Source organism: Pogona vitticeps, chromosome 1, assembly GCF_051106095.1.
Source record: "Pogona vitticeps strain Pit_001003342236 chromosome 1, PviZW2.1, whole genome shotgun sequence".
In the NCBI taxonomy this organism is placed as follows: domain Eukaryota; kingdom Metazoa; phylum Chordata; class Lepidosauria; order Squamata; family Agamidae; genus Pogona; species Pogona vitticeps.
In genome coordinates, this window is record NC_135783.1 from 33076319 (window position 1) to 33095928 (window position 19610).

General features: G+C 45.9%; 1 protein-coding gene across 4 annotated transcripts in view; it reads left to right on the forward strand.

Annotated features, from left to right (window-relative positions):
• Positions 1 to 19610, forward strand: part of SPATA17 (spermatogenesis associated 17) — a 131299-nt gene that overhangs the window by 19669 nt on the left and 92020 nt on the right. For all 4 annotated transcript variants that reach the window (XM_020805403.3, XM_020805404.3, XM_072990383.2 and 1 more), the window contains one exon: positions 420 to 523. In XM_020805403.3, the coding sequence (XP_020661062.2) occupies positions 420 to 523 (104 nt within the window). The remainder of the gene's footprint in view (positions 1 to 419; positions 524 to 19610) is intronic.

A 19610-nucleotide genomic window follows, 5' to 3' on the forward strand; every position in this document is an offset into this window, starting at 1 on the left:
GATGGTTGGACACTGTCATTGAAGCTACCAACATGAACTTGACCCAGCTCCAGGAGGCAGTGGAGGACAGGAGGGCCTGGCTTTGTCTGGTCCATGGGGTCACGAAGAGTTGGACACGCCTTAACAAACAACAACATACTTCTAAAGAGCCTTGGATCAACACATCCTCTTATAATCTCTTTCTGGTTTACAACATTTTTTAAAACTGTTATTTTAAATTTGCTTTAAGCCTTTTAGAAAGCTTGGTTGTTGATATATTATTTTTCCTGACACCCTTGTTATTGGACAGGCAAATATGTACACATTCCTAATGTTAAAATAGTATTGTCCCTCAGAAAATAAATCAAATATTTCTTATAAGTGTTCGAAAGTCGGCTTTCTTCTATTGCAAGCAAATATATGTGCTTTTTCTCCTACAGATTCAAAAAAGATGGCGAGGCTATTACATCCGAAAATATATCCATAATTATTATGCACTGAAGAAGTACCTGGAAGCTATTGCTTTGAATAATGAGATGGTCAGGTAAAGATAAAGTACTGCATGGTAAAACTTTCAATTCCTTTTTAAAAAATTTCTAAATAGTTTATGGAGCTAATTAAATTATTTCTTCATGGAAAGAATTGCCTCTATTATCCAATATATAAAGTAGACTTCTTTTACCCTCTCTTTATAATAAGCACATGCTGCCAAATTATGATCTCGGTTATACCAGTATGCATGATGCCAATATGATTCTGTTGAATTCACTGGACTGAGCCCAAAACTGAAATACATGCAACAGCACCAAAGTTATCTCCTTGCAGTTGCACAGAAGAAAATGCTCCAGACTTTTTGTGTGACTAAGCCTGTAGAATGGAATGGCACAAGAGGCCTGGGCAGAATCCTAGTTTCTTATGTAACCGTGTGACTACATAGGCATTCCCTGCCCTCCCCATCCCCCAGCTCCCCTTTGCACACCTGGTAGTGGCTGCAGGGCTGTCAAAAAAGTTATTTTGACCAAGCTGTTCTAGTGCATTATTGGGCTCCGCTGCTGAGTGAAAGCACATACTGTATCTAGCTTGCGCTTATTACGTTTTTTAGGCACACGTTCAAGACTTGCCTGTGTTTGCCAGCCTTCCCAGTTTAGTTCTGCTTTCCCATTTATATATAGATAGCATAAGTGTTGTAACTGGATGTTGTGTATAGTTTGTATTCTATTGTTTGATTCTTCATCGTGGTCTTCTGTGAATGCACACAAAGGGTTAATACCAGCGCCAGCGTTGGGCCTCTCGGAACGTTTTCTAGCTGCAAGAGAAAAGTAACAATGTTTAGGACTACCCCTACTGCGCACGCCCAGCCTAACCGTCCCTCAGTTCCATTTTTCCGCCTAGCGGTTTGGAGCCTCTCGTTTTAGCTGCGTTTATTGCTGCGTTATTGCGATCTATCTGATTTTTGGCTTTGACCTTTGCTTCGCTCACGGACTACCCTAGCGCTTTTTCCCTTCAACTTGACGACCCGGTGTACTTTCTGGCTTACTCGGACTGTGTTTGGACTGCTCTGCCTTATCCTTGGACTTGTCGTTTCGGTTTCCTTACTACCCTATGTCCCCTTCAGGGCCGTTCAGCAGGTGTGTGGTGTGCGACCGCAAAATCCCCCATCAAGACGGCCACGATACTTGCCTGTATTGTTTGGGCGAGTCGCACAATCCCAAAGCTTGCCCACACTGCAAAGCCTTCACTAAGGCCGCTCTCAAGGCTCGCCAACAGCGCCTTAAACTTCATCTGTGGGAGTCAACGTTGTCTTCCACGGCGCCCTCGGAGGGGGAAATGGCTTCCACTTCTCGAGCAGCTCCTGTTCACTCAGTCGTCTCCAAAGTTTCCAAAATGTCGAAGAAATCCGCGTCGTCGAAATCGGCCGCTCCTGCTTCACCCGAGCCTCCGGCTCCGAAAGCTAAGCCGTCGAAATCGTCCAAAGCTAAGGCGGCCGCCCAGCTTAAAATGACATCTATTCCACTTTCTCCGAGCTCGGGTTCCATCCCATCGCCGATTCTTGAGGAGTTGTCGAGGCGCTTCGGGGCCTCGGCCGAGGCACCCGCGCCTCCTCCTGCTCGACGTACTGAAGCGATACCGCCTTCGGGAAGGTCTTCCCCGACGCCGAGCCAGTTAGTCGCCGTCACTACTGGCCTCGCTTCTGCCCCACATAGCCCTTTTCCTGCGGGCCAGGGGTCGCCTCCCGTGTCGATCTCGTCCGTACACTCGGACTCGAGATCTCCTCGAGAGAAGATACCTCGATCACCTGTGCGCTCGAGGTCTAAATCTCCTCGAGGCAAACGTTCTCGCACGGAGAAGCATGACTCCCCGAGTCGGTCCCCGTCCTCCGGCCGCTCGAGGTCGAAGTCTCCTCGACAGAAACGATCGAAGAAGAGGCATCGAGCTTCCACTCAGTCCGACTCTAGCGATCGCTCGGACTCGAAATCCTCTAAGCGTAAACGCTCTAAGAAGAAGCACCATTCTCATCGACGTCGTACCAAGCACCGACGTCGGTCCTCTTCTTCCCGTTCGGCGGATTCCGACCGCCCTAAGCGTCGTAAGCACCATCGACGTCGACGCGGCCGTTCGCGGTCTCCTCCTTCGTCGTCGACATCCGCCTCTCGAGACCGGTACCGCAAAAAGATCCGGTACATATATGTCTCTTCTTCTTCGGAGTCGACCCGACCTCGACGCCGACGCCGGGCCATTCGAGCCAAAGACCACCCTCTTCCGGTACCGGTTGCCCCTCCACCGCAACCGGCCCCTCCCACCTCGGCACCGACCGTGCTCCCCGTTCGACCCCCGACAACGCAGGTCGACGTCGAGAAGCCCCCTCCAAGGAAGAAGAGGGACGTCTTCTCTTCTGATCCAGATGAGGTGTCCACGGAGCGGTCTTCTGACTCCGATCAGGAGCAACCCCCACCCTTGCCACCGCATGATTTACCTCCGGGTGATCTGGTGCTTTCCGATACTGGCGATACTCACGCTCCTTCTCCATCTGAGGATTTTTCTTCTTACTCTCAGATGATGTCCAGGCTTGCCAAGACGCTTAAATTGGACTTGAATCTCCCTTCCCCTCCGGGAGAGGACTTGTTCTTTGGAGACATAAAACGGGACAGTACCGCTCCCCCCAGTATAGCCTTTGTGCCTGTAGTTATGGAGGCCATCAAGGAATTCTGGGCTCAGCCTGCGGCTACACCTAATGTCCCTCGTCGCACAGAACACTTCTACAAGATTCATGGGGCCGATACTCATTTTCTGCTCAAGCATCCCATTCCAAACTCACTCATTGTGGAAACAAGCTGTTCAAGGCCTTCGGCCAAAGCTCATGTTACTCCAGTCGACAAGGAGGGTAAAAAGCTGGAACTCATCGGCAGGAAAATCTACTCCCTTGTCACCTTGCTACTTCGAGTCATAAATTATCAAACTGTTTTGGGAGCTTATCACAAACAATTGTGGCTCAAACTTTTGCCTGGGTTGAAAATGATACCTGAAGACACCAGGCAAGCTTTTCTTAACTCATATGAGGAAGCTCAGACGGTATCCAAGTATGAACGTCTTTCCATCAGACATGCAGCAGAAATCTCTGCCAGAGTCCTCATGTCTGCCATCTCTATCCGGCGCCATGCTTGGCTCCGTTCTGCGGACATAATGGAGGACGTCAAGTCAAAAGTTGAAAGCCTCGCCTTCGACGCTACCGGGCTGTTCAACGAAAGACCGACTCCCATTTGGAGGACCTTCATAAGGCTAAGAGAACTGCTAAGTCCTATTCTGTTCAGACTCAATCTAGACAGCGACGCCCTCAATGGCGTAAATCTTATGGACAGTATCAATCTTCCCAACAATACCGTCCTTACAAACACCTTCCTCAGCAGCGCTCTGGCCAGTCCTCTTCTTCTGTCCAGGGCTATCAGGGATACCGCCCTCGTCCGCCCCATCGCCGCCAACCTTTTAAGCCACCTGGCAGAAAACAAAAACAGTATCTTTGACTTTCGGCCCCCCGTTTTCACCCATTCACCACCTACCACCCGCCTTCAACCGTTTCTTCACAACTGGTCTGTCATCACAAACGACACTTGGGCTCTAAAAATTATTCAGCACGGTTACCAGCTGGAGTTTATAAGATCTCCTCCGCTGGGTTTCATTACTCATTCTCCCTTCGACTCCTCGCTAGAGGAAGAAATATCATCTCTCTTAGAAAAAGAGGCCATCTCTACAGTACCACCTCACGACGTACAATGCGGGTTTTACTCCCGCTACTTCGCCGTCTCAAAAAGCGGAGGAGGCATAAGACCCATCCTCGATCTAAGACTCCTCAATACTTACCTGCGACCCAGACGGTTTCGGATGCTTACCTTAGAGTCCATCATGCACTTGCTGAAAAAGAGCAACTGGTTCGTCCTTATAGATCTAAAGGACGCATACTTTCACGTCACTATTCACCCCGACCACCGCAGGTTCCTTCGGTTCATCTTTCAGGACACGGTCTACGAATTCCAGGCCCTACCATTCGGTCTGTCCACAGCTCCCCGGACCTTCACCAAGGTCATGGCTCCGGTGGCAGCTTACCTTCGTCTCAGGGGCATTCACGTTTACCCTTACCTGGACGATTGGCTCGTAGTCTCCACCTCGCGAAGGCAATCCCTGAAAGACACAAAATTCATCCTGTATCTTCTCTCCAATCTCGGTCTCACTGTCAACAAACAGAAGTCTCAGCTCATTCCCTCCAAAACAGTTCAATACATAGGGGTCTGTTTGGACGCTGTAAAGGGTCGAGTCTTTCTTCCCCCAGAAAGAATACACAAGATTCGACGAGCCATCAGGAAATTTCTTCCCGGTGCTCGGGTGACAGCCCACCACGCCCAACACCTCCTCGGCCTGATGTCTTCTACGACGCCGGCGCTCGCGCACGCTCGCCTCAAACTCCGGTCGCTCCAATCTTGGTTTCTCACCCTTTTCGACCCCATGATCGACAGTCAAAGGAAACGCCTTCGTGTCACCCCGGAGCTCACCAGACAACTCCAGTGGTGGATGTACACACCCCATCTCACGGTTGGCCGGCCCTTTCGTCCACTCCGTCTCACCGTTCAAGTTACAACGGACGCCAGTCCGTCCGGCTGGGGGGCGCACTGCGGGCGCCGCACCATTCACGCCCTCTGGACGCCTCAAGAAGCCATGTTCCACATCAATTACCTGGAACTGCTGGCGGTTATCAAGGCCTTCAAGTCCTTCCTCCCTCTCCTCCGCGGCCGCGGAGTTCAGCTAGTGACGGACAACACTACCACAATGCACTATGTCAACAAGCAGGGAGGAACCCGCTCTCATTCACTCCTGTATCTCTCCATCCTCCTTTGGGAATGGTGTTACCGTCATCATATCTACCCGGTGGCCATCCATGTAGCCACGGAGGACAACACACTTGCGGACACTCTGAGCAGGCTTCACTATCAGACTCACGAATGGGAGTTGAACCCTCTGGTCTTCCAGGACCTTTGCAACCAGTGGGGGACCCCAGTGCTGGACGTGTTCGCATCCCCTCACAACGCAAAATGCTCCCGCTATGCCTCCCGGGCAGGTCTCGGTCACCACTCGCTCGGCGACGCATTCATGATTCCATGGAACCAGGGTCTCTTGTACATATTTCCACCGATCCCGTTAATACAGAGATCCTTGATCAAACTCCGACGCTCGATGACTCCGGCCATCTTCATCGCACCCTTTTGGCCTCGCCAAGTGTGGTTTCCCACTCTAGTCAGCATGGCTGTGGACTCAGTAACCCTTCCTATGTGGCCAGACCTACTGACCCAGGAAGCAGGCGAAGTCCTTCACCCCGACCTCGACACGCTCCATCTGACGGCGTGGAGGATCGTCCAGAAATTCAGGAGGTCTTGACCAATGCCATCAAACCCTCCACGTCTCGCTTGTATGCCTACAAATGGAACAGCTTTCTGAAATTTACCCAGCAGAGGGATCTCACCTCCTCACCTGTGTCTCTTTCCACACTTCTGCAGTATCTCCGTTACCTGTTTGATTTCCACCTGTCTATCTCTACTATCAAGGTGTACCTGGCTGCGGTTGTCTTCTTTCAGCCCAGAGCTTCTCCCTCATCCCGCTTTTTCTCCCATCCTACCGTCAGGATGTTTTTGAGGGGTCTCTCTAACCTCCGACCTCCCGTTCGTCCTCCACTCCCTCAGTGGTCCCTCCATTTGGTTCTGCATGCCCTATCCAGACCCCCATTTGAACCTATGGCTACCTGTGACCTCAAAATGCTCTCTTTAAAAACGCTATTCCTAGTGGCTATCACCTCTGCTCGTCGAGCTAGCGAGTTGGCAGCTCTCCGCCATGACCAACCTTTTCTTCAGTTCTTTAAGGACAAGGTTATGCTTTACCTGGACGTCTCTTTTCTTCCTAAGGTGGTCTCCGACTTCCACGTCAACCAGCCACTTATTCTGCCAACTTTGTTTCCGTCTCCGACGACTGATGTTGAACGCATGCTCCACATGCTCGATGTTCGACGGTCCTTAGCTTTTTACGTATCCAGGACCAAAGACTTTCGCCTGGCCAACAGACTCTTCCTTTGCCACTTTGGCCCTAAGAGGGGTTGCCCGGCCTCGCCGTCCACGCTCTCTCGGTGGCTCGTGTCTACCATCGCCCTTGCCTACGAGCTCAACCACAGAGATCCTCCACAGGGACTTAAAGCCCATTCCACCCGGGCTGTTGCCTCCTCCACTGCCTTACTTCGTGGCGTCGACCTGCCCGACATCTGCCGGTCCGCTACGTGGTCTAATGCCTCTACCTTCATAACCCACTACAGATTGGACGTGAGGGCAAAAGAGGAGACCAAATTCGGGAGGGCAGTGCTAGCATCGGCTCTTCAGTGACAGCCCACCATCCGGTTAGTAAGCGTGCTAATCACCCTTTGTGTGCATTCACAGAAGACCACGATGAAGAAAGAAAGGTTACTTACCTGTAACGATGGTTCTTCAAGTGGTCATTCTGTGAATTCACACAATCCCGCCCGGCCTCCCCTCTGTCTGTCTGTCACTGGCGTCTCTCTGACTCGAGGGCCTATGGCGGACAAATGGAACTGAGGGACGGTTAGGCTGGGCGTGCGCAGTAGGGGTAGTCCTAAACATTGTTACTTTTCTCTTGCAGCTAGAAAACGTTCCGAGAGGCCCAACGCTGGCGCTGGTATTAACCCTTTGTGTGAATTCACAGAATGACCACTTGAAGAACCATCGTTACAGGTAAGTAACCTTTCTTTATTGTTGTACACCATTTTTAACTCTTCAGATATAAATGGCTTATGAATAATTATAAATTAATTGATAGGGGACTGAAAGAAGGAAGTATTGCTGGGCCAATTTAATTCTTCGTTACAGATGATGAGTTTCACTAAGAGCTGCGTGCGATAAATAATTTGCTTAAATTTCCCTCCTTGCAGTGGGCCTGGTCAAGTGCAGATCCTGATTCAGGAGCAGGTTCCCCACCTAGCCACCTCTGTTGAACCTCAATGGCTTTAAGTCCCAAAGCCATGTTGTCCTTAACAGTCCAACTTCTGGAAGACTTTCCCAAGGCACTCTCCATCCAGGTCTTGAAATCTTAGATTCGTTCTACATTAGGATGGTCTCCGTGTGCGCCCCCCCCCAAGGGCCGGCTCCTGAATCCCAAGATTTAAGGTGCAAAACTGCTGAATGCTGTTGAATGCCAAGGCATCCATAGGGAGTTCAGCATTCCCGTGGCTTCCTCTCTGCCCAACCCATGAGCCTGTCCTCATATTTACACTCAGCACTGTGCGAAACCAGTCGTCCCCAACCTTGGGCCTCCAGATGTTCTTGGACTACAACTCTCGGAAGCCTTCACCACCACCTCTGCTGGCCAGGATTTCTGGGAGTTGAAGTCTAAGAACATCTGGAGGCCCAAGGTTGGGGACCACTGCTCTAAACTGTCTTTCGTCTTGAGGGCAAATTTATGTCGAACAGACCATATGTTCCTATTCAACTCAAACATTCAGTCACTCTCACAATTGACCTACAGGGAGAGTGGGTAATTCAAGGCTTGAATTTAAAGAAAGCCAAGATGGACACAGGAAGTCTCTATAAAGCCTCTCAGTCCCATCCACCTTGACCAGGAGAGAGGTGGATGTTAGCATCTACATGAGATCCCTCTAACCCAGGGGTCTCAAACATGCGGCCCGGGGGCCATTTGCGGCCCGCCGGACAATAGTTTGCGGCCCTTGTTTTGCCTGCCCCCCCCCCGAAGCGCCCATGCGTCCTCTGCTGTCAAGAGTTAAAAAAAGCCTCGTCTCCCTCGCCGGCTCTCTCCCAAGACAACGCCTCTTGCACCCTCCATCCGGAACTGCAGCCTGCCAGCCAGCCCACCTGTCTGCCGGCTGGCAGGCTGCAGTTCCAGATGGAGGGTGCAAGAGGCGCTGTCTTGGGGGAGAGCCAGCGAGTGAGGTGGGCTGCTGGCCCCTTTTCCCTGAGCGCCTGAACCACCGCTGAGCGATGCCTGAGAGTGGAGCTCGCTCCCAGCCTGTCCTCGAAGAGCACCTCCAAGCCTCCAACAGCAGCTGCCGCCACTGCCTCTTCCAGGGAAGCGGCTCTCTGGCTCTCTTTCTCCCTCGGCACCCGCAGCACCAGCCTGGCCAGCGGCCACCTCGTCCTCTTTGTCCTCAGCTCTAGAGGCTGCCTGGGCTCACCTCGCAAAGTTTGCTCCTCTGTCGTGGTGGGGGTAGCTGCTGCTTCTGAGTGTGCTTTTTTTGAGGGGGGCCCTCAGAGGAAGGTTGCCGGACCTCCGTGTGTATGTGTGTGTGTGTTTGTGTGTGTGTGTGCGTGCGCACCTGTGGGGATCCCCGCCCCATTCTGTTTAATTTCATGGGTACCGGTGGGGGCTTTTCTCCTTTGGCAAGGTGAATTCTGTGAGGGATTTTTAAAATAAATTTATGTCATGCCCTTTCCCCCCCACCAGCTAGGCAGTCACCAGTGCTCCCTCCCTTCTCCACTTCTTTGTCCTGCTGGTGGTGGTGGTGGTGGTAGTGAAGAAGGAGCTGGAGGGGGTCGTGGCTGGCATCCCTCCTCTTCCTCCTCCTCGAGGCCCCAGCCGGTCTAAGGAAACTCCTGGGCGGCTTCCCAGGCTCTTGCTCCGCTTGGTGGAAAGTATGATGCAGCCCAGACTCACCCAGACTCTGCCTCCAGCAGCCCCCAGGTAAATTGATTTGAGACCCCTGCTCTAACCCCTTCTGGGAGGAAGGGAAAGTGCCCACATCTCTGCATGCAGCAAGGCCCAATGTCTCACATTAGGACTGGTGAATTTACTCCATAAAAATACAGTAACATTTTGCATCATTTAGTTTTCACTGTCAATACAGGTAGTAAAAATGAAATGGAAAATCCTATGGCAGCCAAAAACACAAATCATTCCTATTTATCACAAGATGAAAAAGCTACTATATGTCTAGATAGCCCTATTTGTCTCTGTTTTTGTTGTTGTTGTTAACATGTACATTCATGTTTTCCTAGTGAGACAGCGCTACTTACAGAGATAAATTAGTTTGCTTAATTCAAGAGCTGGGGGTGCACTTGCTAGATGTATAGACTTGTAATCTGTAGCTCTATATACAAAAATTGCCTTAGTTATGAACAAGAAAATAATGTAATGAAATTAAAAGCTAATACAGAGATACATCTTGGGAGCAATAAAGCAAATAATAGGAAAACTTGCAATATAGTCAGTTTGTCTTCTATTTTTACAGTCTCAATTTTTTTATTATTTAATTATTAAATATTTATTTATTATTCACTTATTCAACAGGGATTAGTGCAAAGTTCTGTAACTGGGGGAAAAACCAAATGCACAGTTACAAGATGGGGGATACCTGGCTCAGTAATACTACATGTGAGAAGGATCTTGAAATTACTGTAGATCAAAAGTTATGAGCAAACAGTGTGTTGTGGCTGTAAAAATGGCAAATGCTATTTTAGGATGTATTAACAGAAGTATAGTCTCCAAATCCCATGAGGTATTGGTTCCCCTCTATTCAGCACTGGTTAGGCCTCATTTAGAGTAATGTCCAGTTCTGGACACCACACTTGAAGAAGGATGGCAACAAACTGGAGCAAATTCAGAGAAGGGCAGCAAGGATAATTGGGGCTGGAAACCAAGCCCTATGAGGAAAGACTGAAAGAACTGGGATGTTTAGCCTTTAGAAAAAAAGACTGAGAAGGAGATATGATAGCATTTTTCAAATACTTGAAAGGTAGCCATACAGAGGAGGGGCAGGATCTTTTCTCAATCATCCCAGAGTGCAGATCACATAATAATGGGTTCAAATTACAGGAAGCCAGATTTAAGCTGAATCTTAGGAAAAGCTTGTTAACTGTTAGAGCAGTACGACAATGGATCCAATTACAGTGATGCCTGGGCTTACGAAATTAATCCGTACTGGACCAGTGGATGTAACTCGAAAATTTTGTAAGCGGCTGGAGCATTTCCCATGGGAATGCATTGAAAACCATTTAATCCGCTCCAGCCCCACCAAAAAAATAAATAAATCCTGGGCTTCCAAAGCTGCACCCACTGCCCACTGCCTCCTGTCCCATTGCCTTCTGCCTCCCGTCTCCATGGGGACAGGAGGTAGAGGGCACTGGGGACAGAAGGCAGAGGGCAACGGGGACGGGAGACAGAGGGCAGTGGAGGGGGTTTGGAAGCCCTGGAAGCCCAAAGCTGGCAGCGGGCATGGAGGTCGGGGCAGCTTTTGGCTTCCCAGGCTTCCAAAGCTGCACCCACTGCCCTCTTCCTCCCGCCCCCGTTGCCCTCTGCCTTCTGTCCCCGTGGGGATGGGAGGCAGAGGGCAGCAGGGATGGGAGGCAGAGGGCAGCAGGGGAGGCTTTGAATTTCCTGCCCTTTCCCCCTGCTTTTCGTACATCGAAGCTCTGGCTGTAAGTCGAACCAAAACTTTGCGGCTGGAGCTTTTCGTACCTCAAAATTTTCGTAAGTAGGGACATTTGGAAGTCGAGGCCGCACTGTATGTTGGGAGGTAGTGAGCACTCCAATGCTGGAGACATTCAAGATAAAACTGGATAACCATCTGTCAGATCTGCGTTGACTTGGATTGCTGCCATGAGCAGGGGGTTGGACTCCATGGACTTAAAGGCCCCTTCCACCTCAATTATTCTATTATTCTAAATTAAATTATTTATATGCCACTTTTCTCCCCATAAGGGACCCAGTGTGGCTCACAACAGATAAAATAACAAAATTAAAAACACTGTGTAAATATCATGTTAAAAAAATTAAACATAAAGATTAAAGTATCACGTATACAAACAATTCATAAGCATTTCAAAAACATAAAGCCAATATATATATTGGCTTTAACTGTTACTTACAGCATTTAATGTTTTACTTGCTGCATTAAAGGTATGAAATGAGCTGAGAAAATTATGTAACTCCAGATTAGGCAGAAGTCATAAGAGCCTGTTCTATCCACAGACCCTCTGCCATGGCCTCATTATGCCTCATTGGAAAGAAGTTTCACGGAGACGCTTTGGATTAAACAATACATTAAGAACAAATATGGGATTCCCAGTAGTGGCTGAATCCTGTTGCAGTTATGCAAATAACGTAACTTTTGGAAGCAAATTGTTGTACGCTAACAAATTTCCTTTGACTTTGTTGCATTTGGAGTTGTATAACTCAATGTCCAGCCTATGAAAATTTCTTAAATTATAGCAGTTGACCTTTAAAGGTTATGTCGTTTGCGTAACTGCACAACAGGATTTCAGCCAGTGTTTTCTTTGTAACACTACTGCAGGGCAAAGAGAACATGAAGAGGAGAATTGAGCAGTTTCCAATTCTCCCCTATGAATACCAACACCAAGGATCCCTCCAAGGTGCACAAGTGCATGCATACACTTGACTCCACCTCCCTCCACACAGTATTCCTCCTCCTCCACACAGCCCCTCTGGTTCTAGTTGCAACAGAACTCCATGCATATGCAGGAGGGTGGAGTTGTGGGTGCACGCACAGGAGAAGTGCAAGAGAGAGGTGGAGCTCTGCCCAGCAGGGCTGAAAATTAGAGGGTACATTGTCCACCACTCATTTTAACTCTTTTTTTTCTCTAGGTGACTTCTGACATTTGTGGAACACAATTGATATGAGAGTGCTTAAGGGAGAGAATCAGTGGACAGGAGAAAGTTTAAAAATTCCTCTCCCATTCGCTGATTCTGTACTACATATCATCCATGGGTCCTGTGTTCATGGAGCCATGTTTGCCAATGAACTGTGTACTGTAGTTTTCTTATCCCAAGCAATCTGGACAGAGGCAAATAGCAGTTCATTTTTAAATCAAGGATATATCACAAAACTATATTCTTATTATCCCATTTGTACTGTAGAAGTCTGGGCTCAGCTTTAATTCAAAGCCCAAATTGAAAAATAGTTATTCAGCTATTCTGCCAAATGTTTAATAAAGCCCCCAGCAAGTTAAAATAGCACCTTTTATTTTTGACTTTGGAACACACTCAAGAGTTCAAATAAACTTGCAATCTTATATCCTTCTCCCAGTCTTGAAATATCTTTGAAAAAAATATCTGCTTTATTCTGGTGTAATCTATTTTGATAATTTATACCCCACCTTATCTTTATTAATGAATGATGATGAGTTGACAAAAGAATGTTTGCAAACAACATGTCAATATTTGTTTCTGTTCACGGCTCCCTATGTTCCTTCAACTGTAACCAAGACACAATGCAGAAGTTCTTTAGGGGCTGTTGCTAGCACGGCCAACATCTAGATCTCTGCGTAAGGCTCTGTCCACTCTGGATAGACCAGAAAAAGCCTGCAGGCTAGAACACCTGCTACGTTTCTTCATGCAACATTTATCACTGTTTGGCAACTCAATAATAGCTTGGAAATTGGTGGTGGATGTTACACATGATTCTGAGTGTCAAGGTCTGGATGTTTGCCATAGGTGATTGCGTCAGGTAGCTGACTTTAATAGTCAGGAGCTACAAATATGAGTTAGAGATGAGGCTCAAGTAGAAGTGAGGCTGGTAAGCAAGGAAAGATTATGCTTCACTGACTAACTAAAGGCAGAAACGTACAGTATGTATTCTTATTGTTAGTCCTACCCAAGCCCATCTAAAATCCTGAGGCTGCTTGCCAGTCATAGAGGTCAATCTCTTTTTCTTTGTTTCCTTTTATTCCTCCAGAAGGACTGTTGGACCTGAACACAAGCAGTATTGGGTGGCTAGATGGATGAGATATGGTCCAGACCCCAGAACCCCTTTTAGATTCTTTAATAATGGGAATGATGATGAAGGTGACATGCCATCCAGCTGATTTTGATTTATGGCAACTGTTTCCCAGTTTTTCTAGGTACTGAGTACTCAAATATGGTTTACCGTTCTCCTCTTCTGGAGGTGCCCTGGGACTGTGCAGCTTGCCCAAGGCTGCCAACGCTGGCTCTTCTCCTGAGAATCAAATTCCCAACCTCTGACTTTGCAGCTAGATACTTAACCCATGGAGCTATCCAACAAACTGTCAGTTTCTTTAGAACTTTGTTATTTTACTAGAAGGAAGATTATTTCAACTTTTTAAAAAAAGCTAGATGCTCACCAAGCAAGAGTTTGAAACTGGATGTGATTGGTTTTGAAAATGTTAAGAAGTAGATTCCCACAGTAGATAGTGTAGGCGATTAAACAGGATTGTGCTTTGTCCTGACAGCTGTCCAGACCCAAATCCTTATTCGGATTAGATACTGAGTGTGTGTGTATATTTTTCCACAACTCATTCTGTAACTGATAGAATGCTAAAAGCGGCCATTTAGTCCTCCTTCACGCAAAAAGTAAATTATTTTTATACACGCTGTAATTATTCTTGAGGAATGTTTGACAACTGGATAGCTGATTGCCTTAGGTCTCTGGCTACAGAGCCAGAGGCTGGGAGTTCAATTCCCCACTGTGCCTCCTTGAGAGGGGCTGGACTCAATGATCCAGCTCTGCAGTTCAAGGGTGGTGGTGGTGGTGGTTACTTCAAAGGGTGTAGAAGATAGTGTTCTGCCTTTTGCAAACATATTACAACCGTGCTCTGCTTCTGCACTGGTGACTTATTTTCAGGCATAATTTAGGCAGGTGATTTTCTGCTACCAGTGTTTTCATTGAATAGCACCTCGATGGTGATGGGGTAGGGAGGTCTTGAAGCAGCTCCACTGTGGTAAGGAAACAATTCAGAACAGTTTGGCAGCTGAAATGTCTCTATATTTATGGACTATCTTTATATTTATGGACACTTTCCATCCTGAGCAGGGGTAGGATGTGTGTGGCTCTGCAGATATTGTTGGACTGCTGCTCCAAAAGCCCTGGGCGATACAGGCAACGGGAAGGGATGGTGGGATTTGTAGTCCAGCATCATCTGGAGGGCCACATGTTCCCCACTTGTGTCTGAGAAATTGATTTTGCTGTTAAAATCTGAGCCTCGGTATGTGTCACACTTTTATATCACTCCAAATGAAACAGATTCCACAGTCATCGTCTTTATCTAAAGTGGGATCTTAACTGTAAAGTTAAGTAGAAAAGAAGGGAAAGGTGCAGTTTCATTAAGCTCTAACATATCATTGGCTGTCAGGCTGGCCTTGTTACGCTGTCCATCCTCATTTAACTATCCCACAAGATCTCTTAATGAAGTTAAGCCCCAAGTTCACTCCAATAATTCTGTGGCAAGAGTTTGTGCAATGTAACAATTCATCACTTGTCAGGAAGGCACTTTTAGTTTATACATTTAATAAGGGCATCCTCTAGCTTGGTTAATTAGAAGTGAACAGTTTGCATATTTACTAAATGTGGAGTGTCATTGCCACCACGGCCTATTGCCTACATGAATTATTTCTCTATCTGCAATAAACAGCTGGGTAATTATTACTGCCATAATCAGATAAATTCCCTCTGTAAGGCTTTTCTTACATGGCAATTCTTTGAACTCATCCAAAGCTGAGCAAAATTTATGAACTCCGGCAGCTAGGCCACTTTTTCATGGTATAGTGTCCCTATTTCAAGGACACATGTAGCATCATAAATATTGTGTAAATTAGGGGGATGAATATGATCACTTTTAATATGTCTGATTTTTCAGAATACAATTTATAGGTTGAAACTGATTAAATAATCATTCTGATTTGATCTAGTTGTAGGTAGCTAACAGGCAGACCATCTATATTTCAAAGGTATAGATGCCGGCCCTAGGTCTAGAAGTAAAAACTTCAGGGAGATAAGCAGCTAGAGGGAAGCAGGAGTTGCCTTATTTACATTAATTGGTCTGTTATTCTGGTGCTTTTCTCAGTTTTCCTTGAATTTCGAAGCAATTGTTTTGTCAGGTGATTGAGAGTATCACTTTTCACGTCACATCTAATCACAGAATTAAAATAATGCATTTTGTCTCTTGCAAGAATATATTGATGAGTCTCCCTAGTTAAGAGTTGACTAATTCTTTATGCCTGTAAGTGAGTTGTGCACCTCCTGAGCCATCCCATCTATATAAGTTTTGTTTTGTTTTAAATAAGCTCTGGTTCATTTTCCTGATTTGGCTTCATGGTTTTGTTTTCCCAGTTTGGAATAGCAATGGTAGGCAATGACTCTTCACTACAGTGGTACCTTGCTAGATGACGATCCCGCTGTACAACGAATCCACAGGACAGTGACTTTTTGTGATCGCTATAGCGATTCGCAAAATAGTCATTCCTATGGGGGAATTCCGCTGGACATCGATTAGGTCCGTGCTTCGGGACCGTTTATTCGCAAGACGACGATGTTCATCGGGTTCCTAAAATGGCTGCCCTGTGCATCACAGGGCAGCCATTTTAACAGCTGATCAGCGCTCGTAAAATGGCTTCCCCTATGAGCGATCTTCACTGGACGACAAGGTAATTTCCCCATTGGAACACATTAAATGGGTTTCAGTGCATTCCAGTGGGGAATTGTTATTTGCATGACAACAATTTCGCTTAACAGCGATTTTCCCGGAACGGATTATTGTTGTCATGCGGGGCACCACTGTACTCTATATTAAGAAAGAGACAATAATAAGTCATTAAGTGGGAGAGCTATGTGAAACAAGAAACAATATAAAGAAAGTACATTAAATCAATGTGCAACACACGAAGGAGGAGACAACACATGAATGCAGAGGGCACCTCTTTTTTTAGTAGCTGTATTTTGACTGATTTCTGTAAAGACTTAGCAACTTGAGTTCACTGTCACAGAGTGTGATAAAATAATCACAATCCACTTCCTCCCCTAAGTCGCAGCTTCCCCAAGACATGCCCCACTCTAAACCTTCCTTGAATTCATGCCATTCTCATACAGTAAAGATGCTAACTCTTATAGTGAAACTTTATGCTCCCTAGCTGCTATTGCCAAGCTCCCAACCACTAGTAGGAAGGTCTTAAACCTTCAGTACATGATTTTTTTTACATGCTAGCATCATTACAGTCTTTTTTCCACTTTGGGCAAAATCCTGTTGGGATTTTATACCAGCAAAACGTCTGGGAGGGAATTGTTTCAAGTTAAGAAATCACCATGAACATTATTGCATGCTAAGTTGCACAACTCTGTACACAGCACTTAAACTCTACAATAATCTCTTAACTTCATTTGCATTATTTTCAGGTGTAACTAACAGGAGTTTGGCCACTGTGCCCTCATAACAGTAATAGAGAGGATAGATTTCTGTTCTTCTACCCATTGTAACACTTACTGGCCAAAATCCTGTTGCACAATATAAGCAAAAGTCGGAACTTTCATTCCATTCCTCTCATGTAAATAAAAACCTCCAGCTCTGATTCTCAGGGCCATGTATGCACACTAGCTTGGTGCACCACTATATTATGAAATAAAATTTTTTTCAGCCTCTTACATATGTTCTAAGTGCGCCTTTGTGGACAAATGCACAAGACAGGCCAGTTGCTACTAGGTTTTTCAGATCCAGTGACTGAATTTCTGTTTATTTATGTATTTATTTATTTATTGGATTTTTACCCCGCCCCTCTAGACCATGTCTACTCGTTGCTTAGCGTAGTAAGTTGCACTAGTACAGTCCCACTGAATCAGTGGGGATTTGCTAAGGCAACTCCCTCCTCCATTGATTCAAATGGATGAAAGTTTGGAAAGGAATTGAAAAGTCCAGCTCACTGATCCTTGTTGTTCGATTAGCAGCTCAGAGTACACTCCTTTCTATACTTATCTAAGGATAAGTTCCACTCAGCACAGTGCAACTTCAATAAGTATGCACAGGATTGCAATTAAATGGTTGCTGGCTTTATATTTTAGGATGGAAACATGCAACGGAAAGCTGCAGAAAATGGAGAAAAATATTACTTTTGAAATCATTGTTATTAAGATTCATTTTGAAGCTGAACAAATGTGTCAACATAATACACAGAATCCAATAAACATGGTGGGGAGATTATTGAAGAGGATAATGCTTCAGGGACACCTGTGCCTTTGGAGTTCTTTTACAGATGTGTAGGATGGGGAGGTCTTTTGACAGTATAATTGTCATCCTGTCAGCAAGCCGTCCTGTGCACTGGCAAAGTAACACTTTTGCAAAACACAATACTTTTGGCTGATTTTATGACCCTAAATCTTTTAAAATGTGGTGGTATTAAATGTCCTTTATATTTTATTTTGGGCTAAACCCAATTGTTACTTCCAAGTAGAATAGATCCTGTGGATCAATGGGACTTTTATAAGTCAGCATATACATAAATTCCGTTAATTCGGGGTTCCACTCCAGTTGGGATTAAACAACTGGAATTATTTCACCCTTGTATGTTGCCTTTAAAAGGATTTGGCTGGGAGGGACTGGGGTGAATGTCAGTCAATCCCGAAGCAATCAGTTGTTACCTCTCTGTCTCAGATTTTTGAAGAGAGACACACCTTTCTACTTGAGAATTCTTTTCCCCCTCTTTTTAGTCAGACTGACAAGTGTCAATCAGAAGTGTACTGTCAGCTATATAGTTGGACTGTAGTCAGTTAGAATGTAGTCATGTAGTGAGTCGGAATGCAGCTAGTGAATCCTTTCCTGTAACCAACTAATATTTTTCTACACAATGCTCTTTGTGATCTCTGAAGAGCTGTGAATAAAACGGAACTTTTTACTCTTTTCTTACCAGAGTCTTTTAGTGAGTTATTGAGATAGTAACTGACAGTTGAGGAGAACTTACCAACAAGAGGTGGTTGCTGTGGGAGTCTTGAAGTTAATTCTGCTCTGTAGGTCTCTGAACTTCATCTTCTGCATAGCTAAAAACTTTTAAGCAACAAAATGTTCACACTCTGGTACAGTGGTGCCTCGCTAGACTATGATAATCTGTTCCACTGAAATCGCTGTTTAGCGAAATCATTGTCTAACGAAAAGCATTTCCTCATTGGAATGCATTGAAACCTGTTTAATGCGTTCCAATGGGGAAGAATCGTCGTTGTCTAGCGAAGATCGGCCATAGGAAAGCTGCTTTGCGAACCGCCGGTCAGCGGTTTAAATAGCTGTCTTGCAAAGCTTGGGTCCCGAAAACACCCGTTTTGCGAGCACGAAGGGAGCGGTCAAAATCATTTTCTAGCGAAAATTGGTTTGTGAAGCAGGGACCAAACATTGTCCAGCGAAATTCCCCCATAGGAATCACTGTTTTGCGAATCGCTATAGTGATAGCAAAAAATCAACGTCTAGCGAAAAAACTGTAATGCGGGGTAACTGTCTAGCGAGGCACCACTGCAATAGATTCAACCTTTTGTTATTGTTTTATTGTATGTAACTTAGAAACTCAAATTGTACAGTGTGGCTAATGCTTGAAATACAGATAATTGTGATAAAGAGAAAATCATTATTTTTATTCTGATCATAGAACATTTATGTATTACAGTATTGCCCCATTTAATGACGAAACCACTTTATGATGAAACTTTTTGCGATTGCTTTTGCGATCGCAAAATGATGTTTCCTATGGGGGAATTTCGCTTTGCGATGATTGGTTCCCTGCTTCGGGAACCGATTCTTCACAAAACAACAATTTTCCAACCGATTGGCGGTTTCAAAATGGCCACCGGGTAAACAAAATGGCCCCCTGTTGTTTTCTGGGACAGATTCCTCGCTGCACAGGCAGGGAAAATAGCCGCCCTATGGAGGATCTTCGCTGGATGGTGAGTTTACAGCCCTTTGGAATGCATTAAACGGGTTTTAATGCGTTTCAATGGTTTTTTTCTTTTTGCATTACGGCGTTTTCGTTCTACAGCGATTTCGCTGGAACGAATTAACGTCTTAATATGAGGCACCACTGTATTTGTTACTCATGTTGATATATATTTCCCATTTCTACACTTGGAGAGATTCTCAAAATGTTTAAGAAGGAGAAAGGCACTAAATTTTCTTTTCTACAGTTATGTCTTCTGGATTATCACCCAAGTGCAGTTCCATACACTTTCTAATTTTAAGTATACATATGATTTATACTTTCTTCTACATGTCTTTGCCTCATTTTCCCTTTTGCTCAGGCTAACTGTGCTGGTGAAAGCAGTTCCTAGGGCAGGACACTACACCAGTGACTTGTGCAGC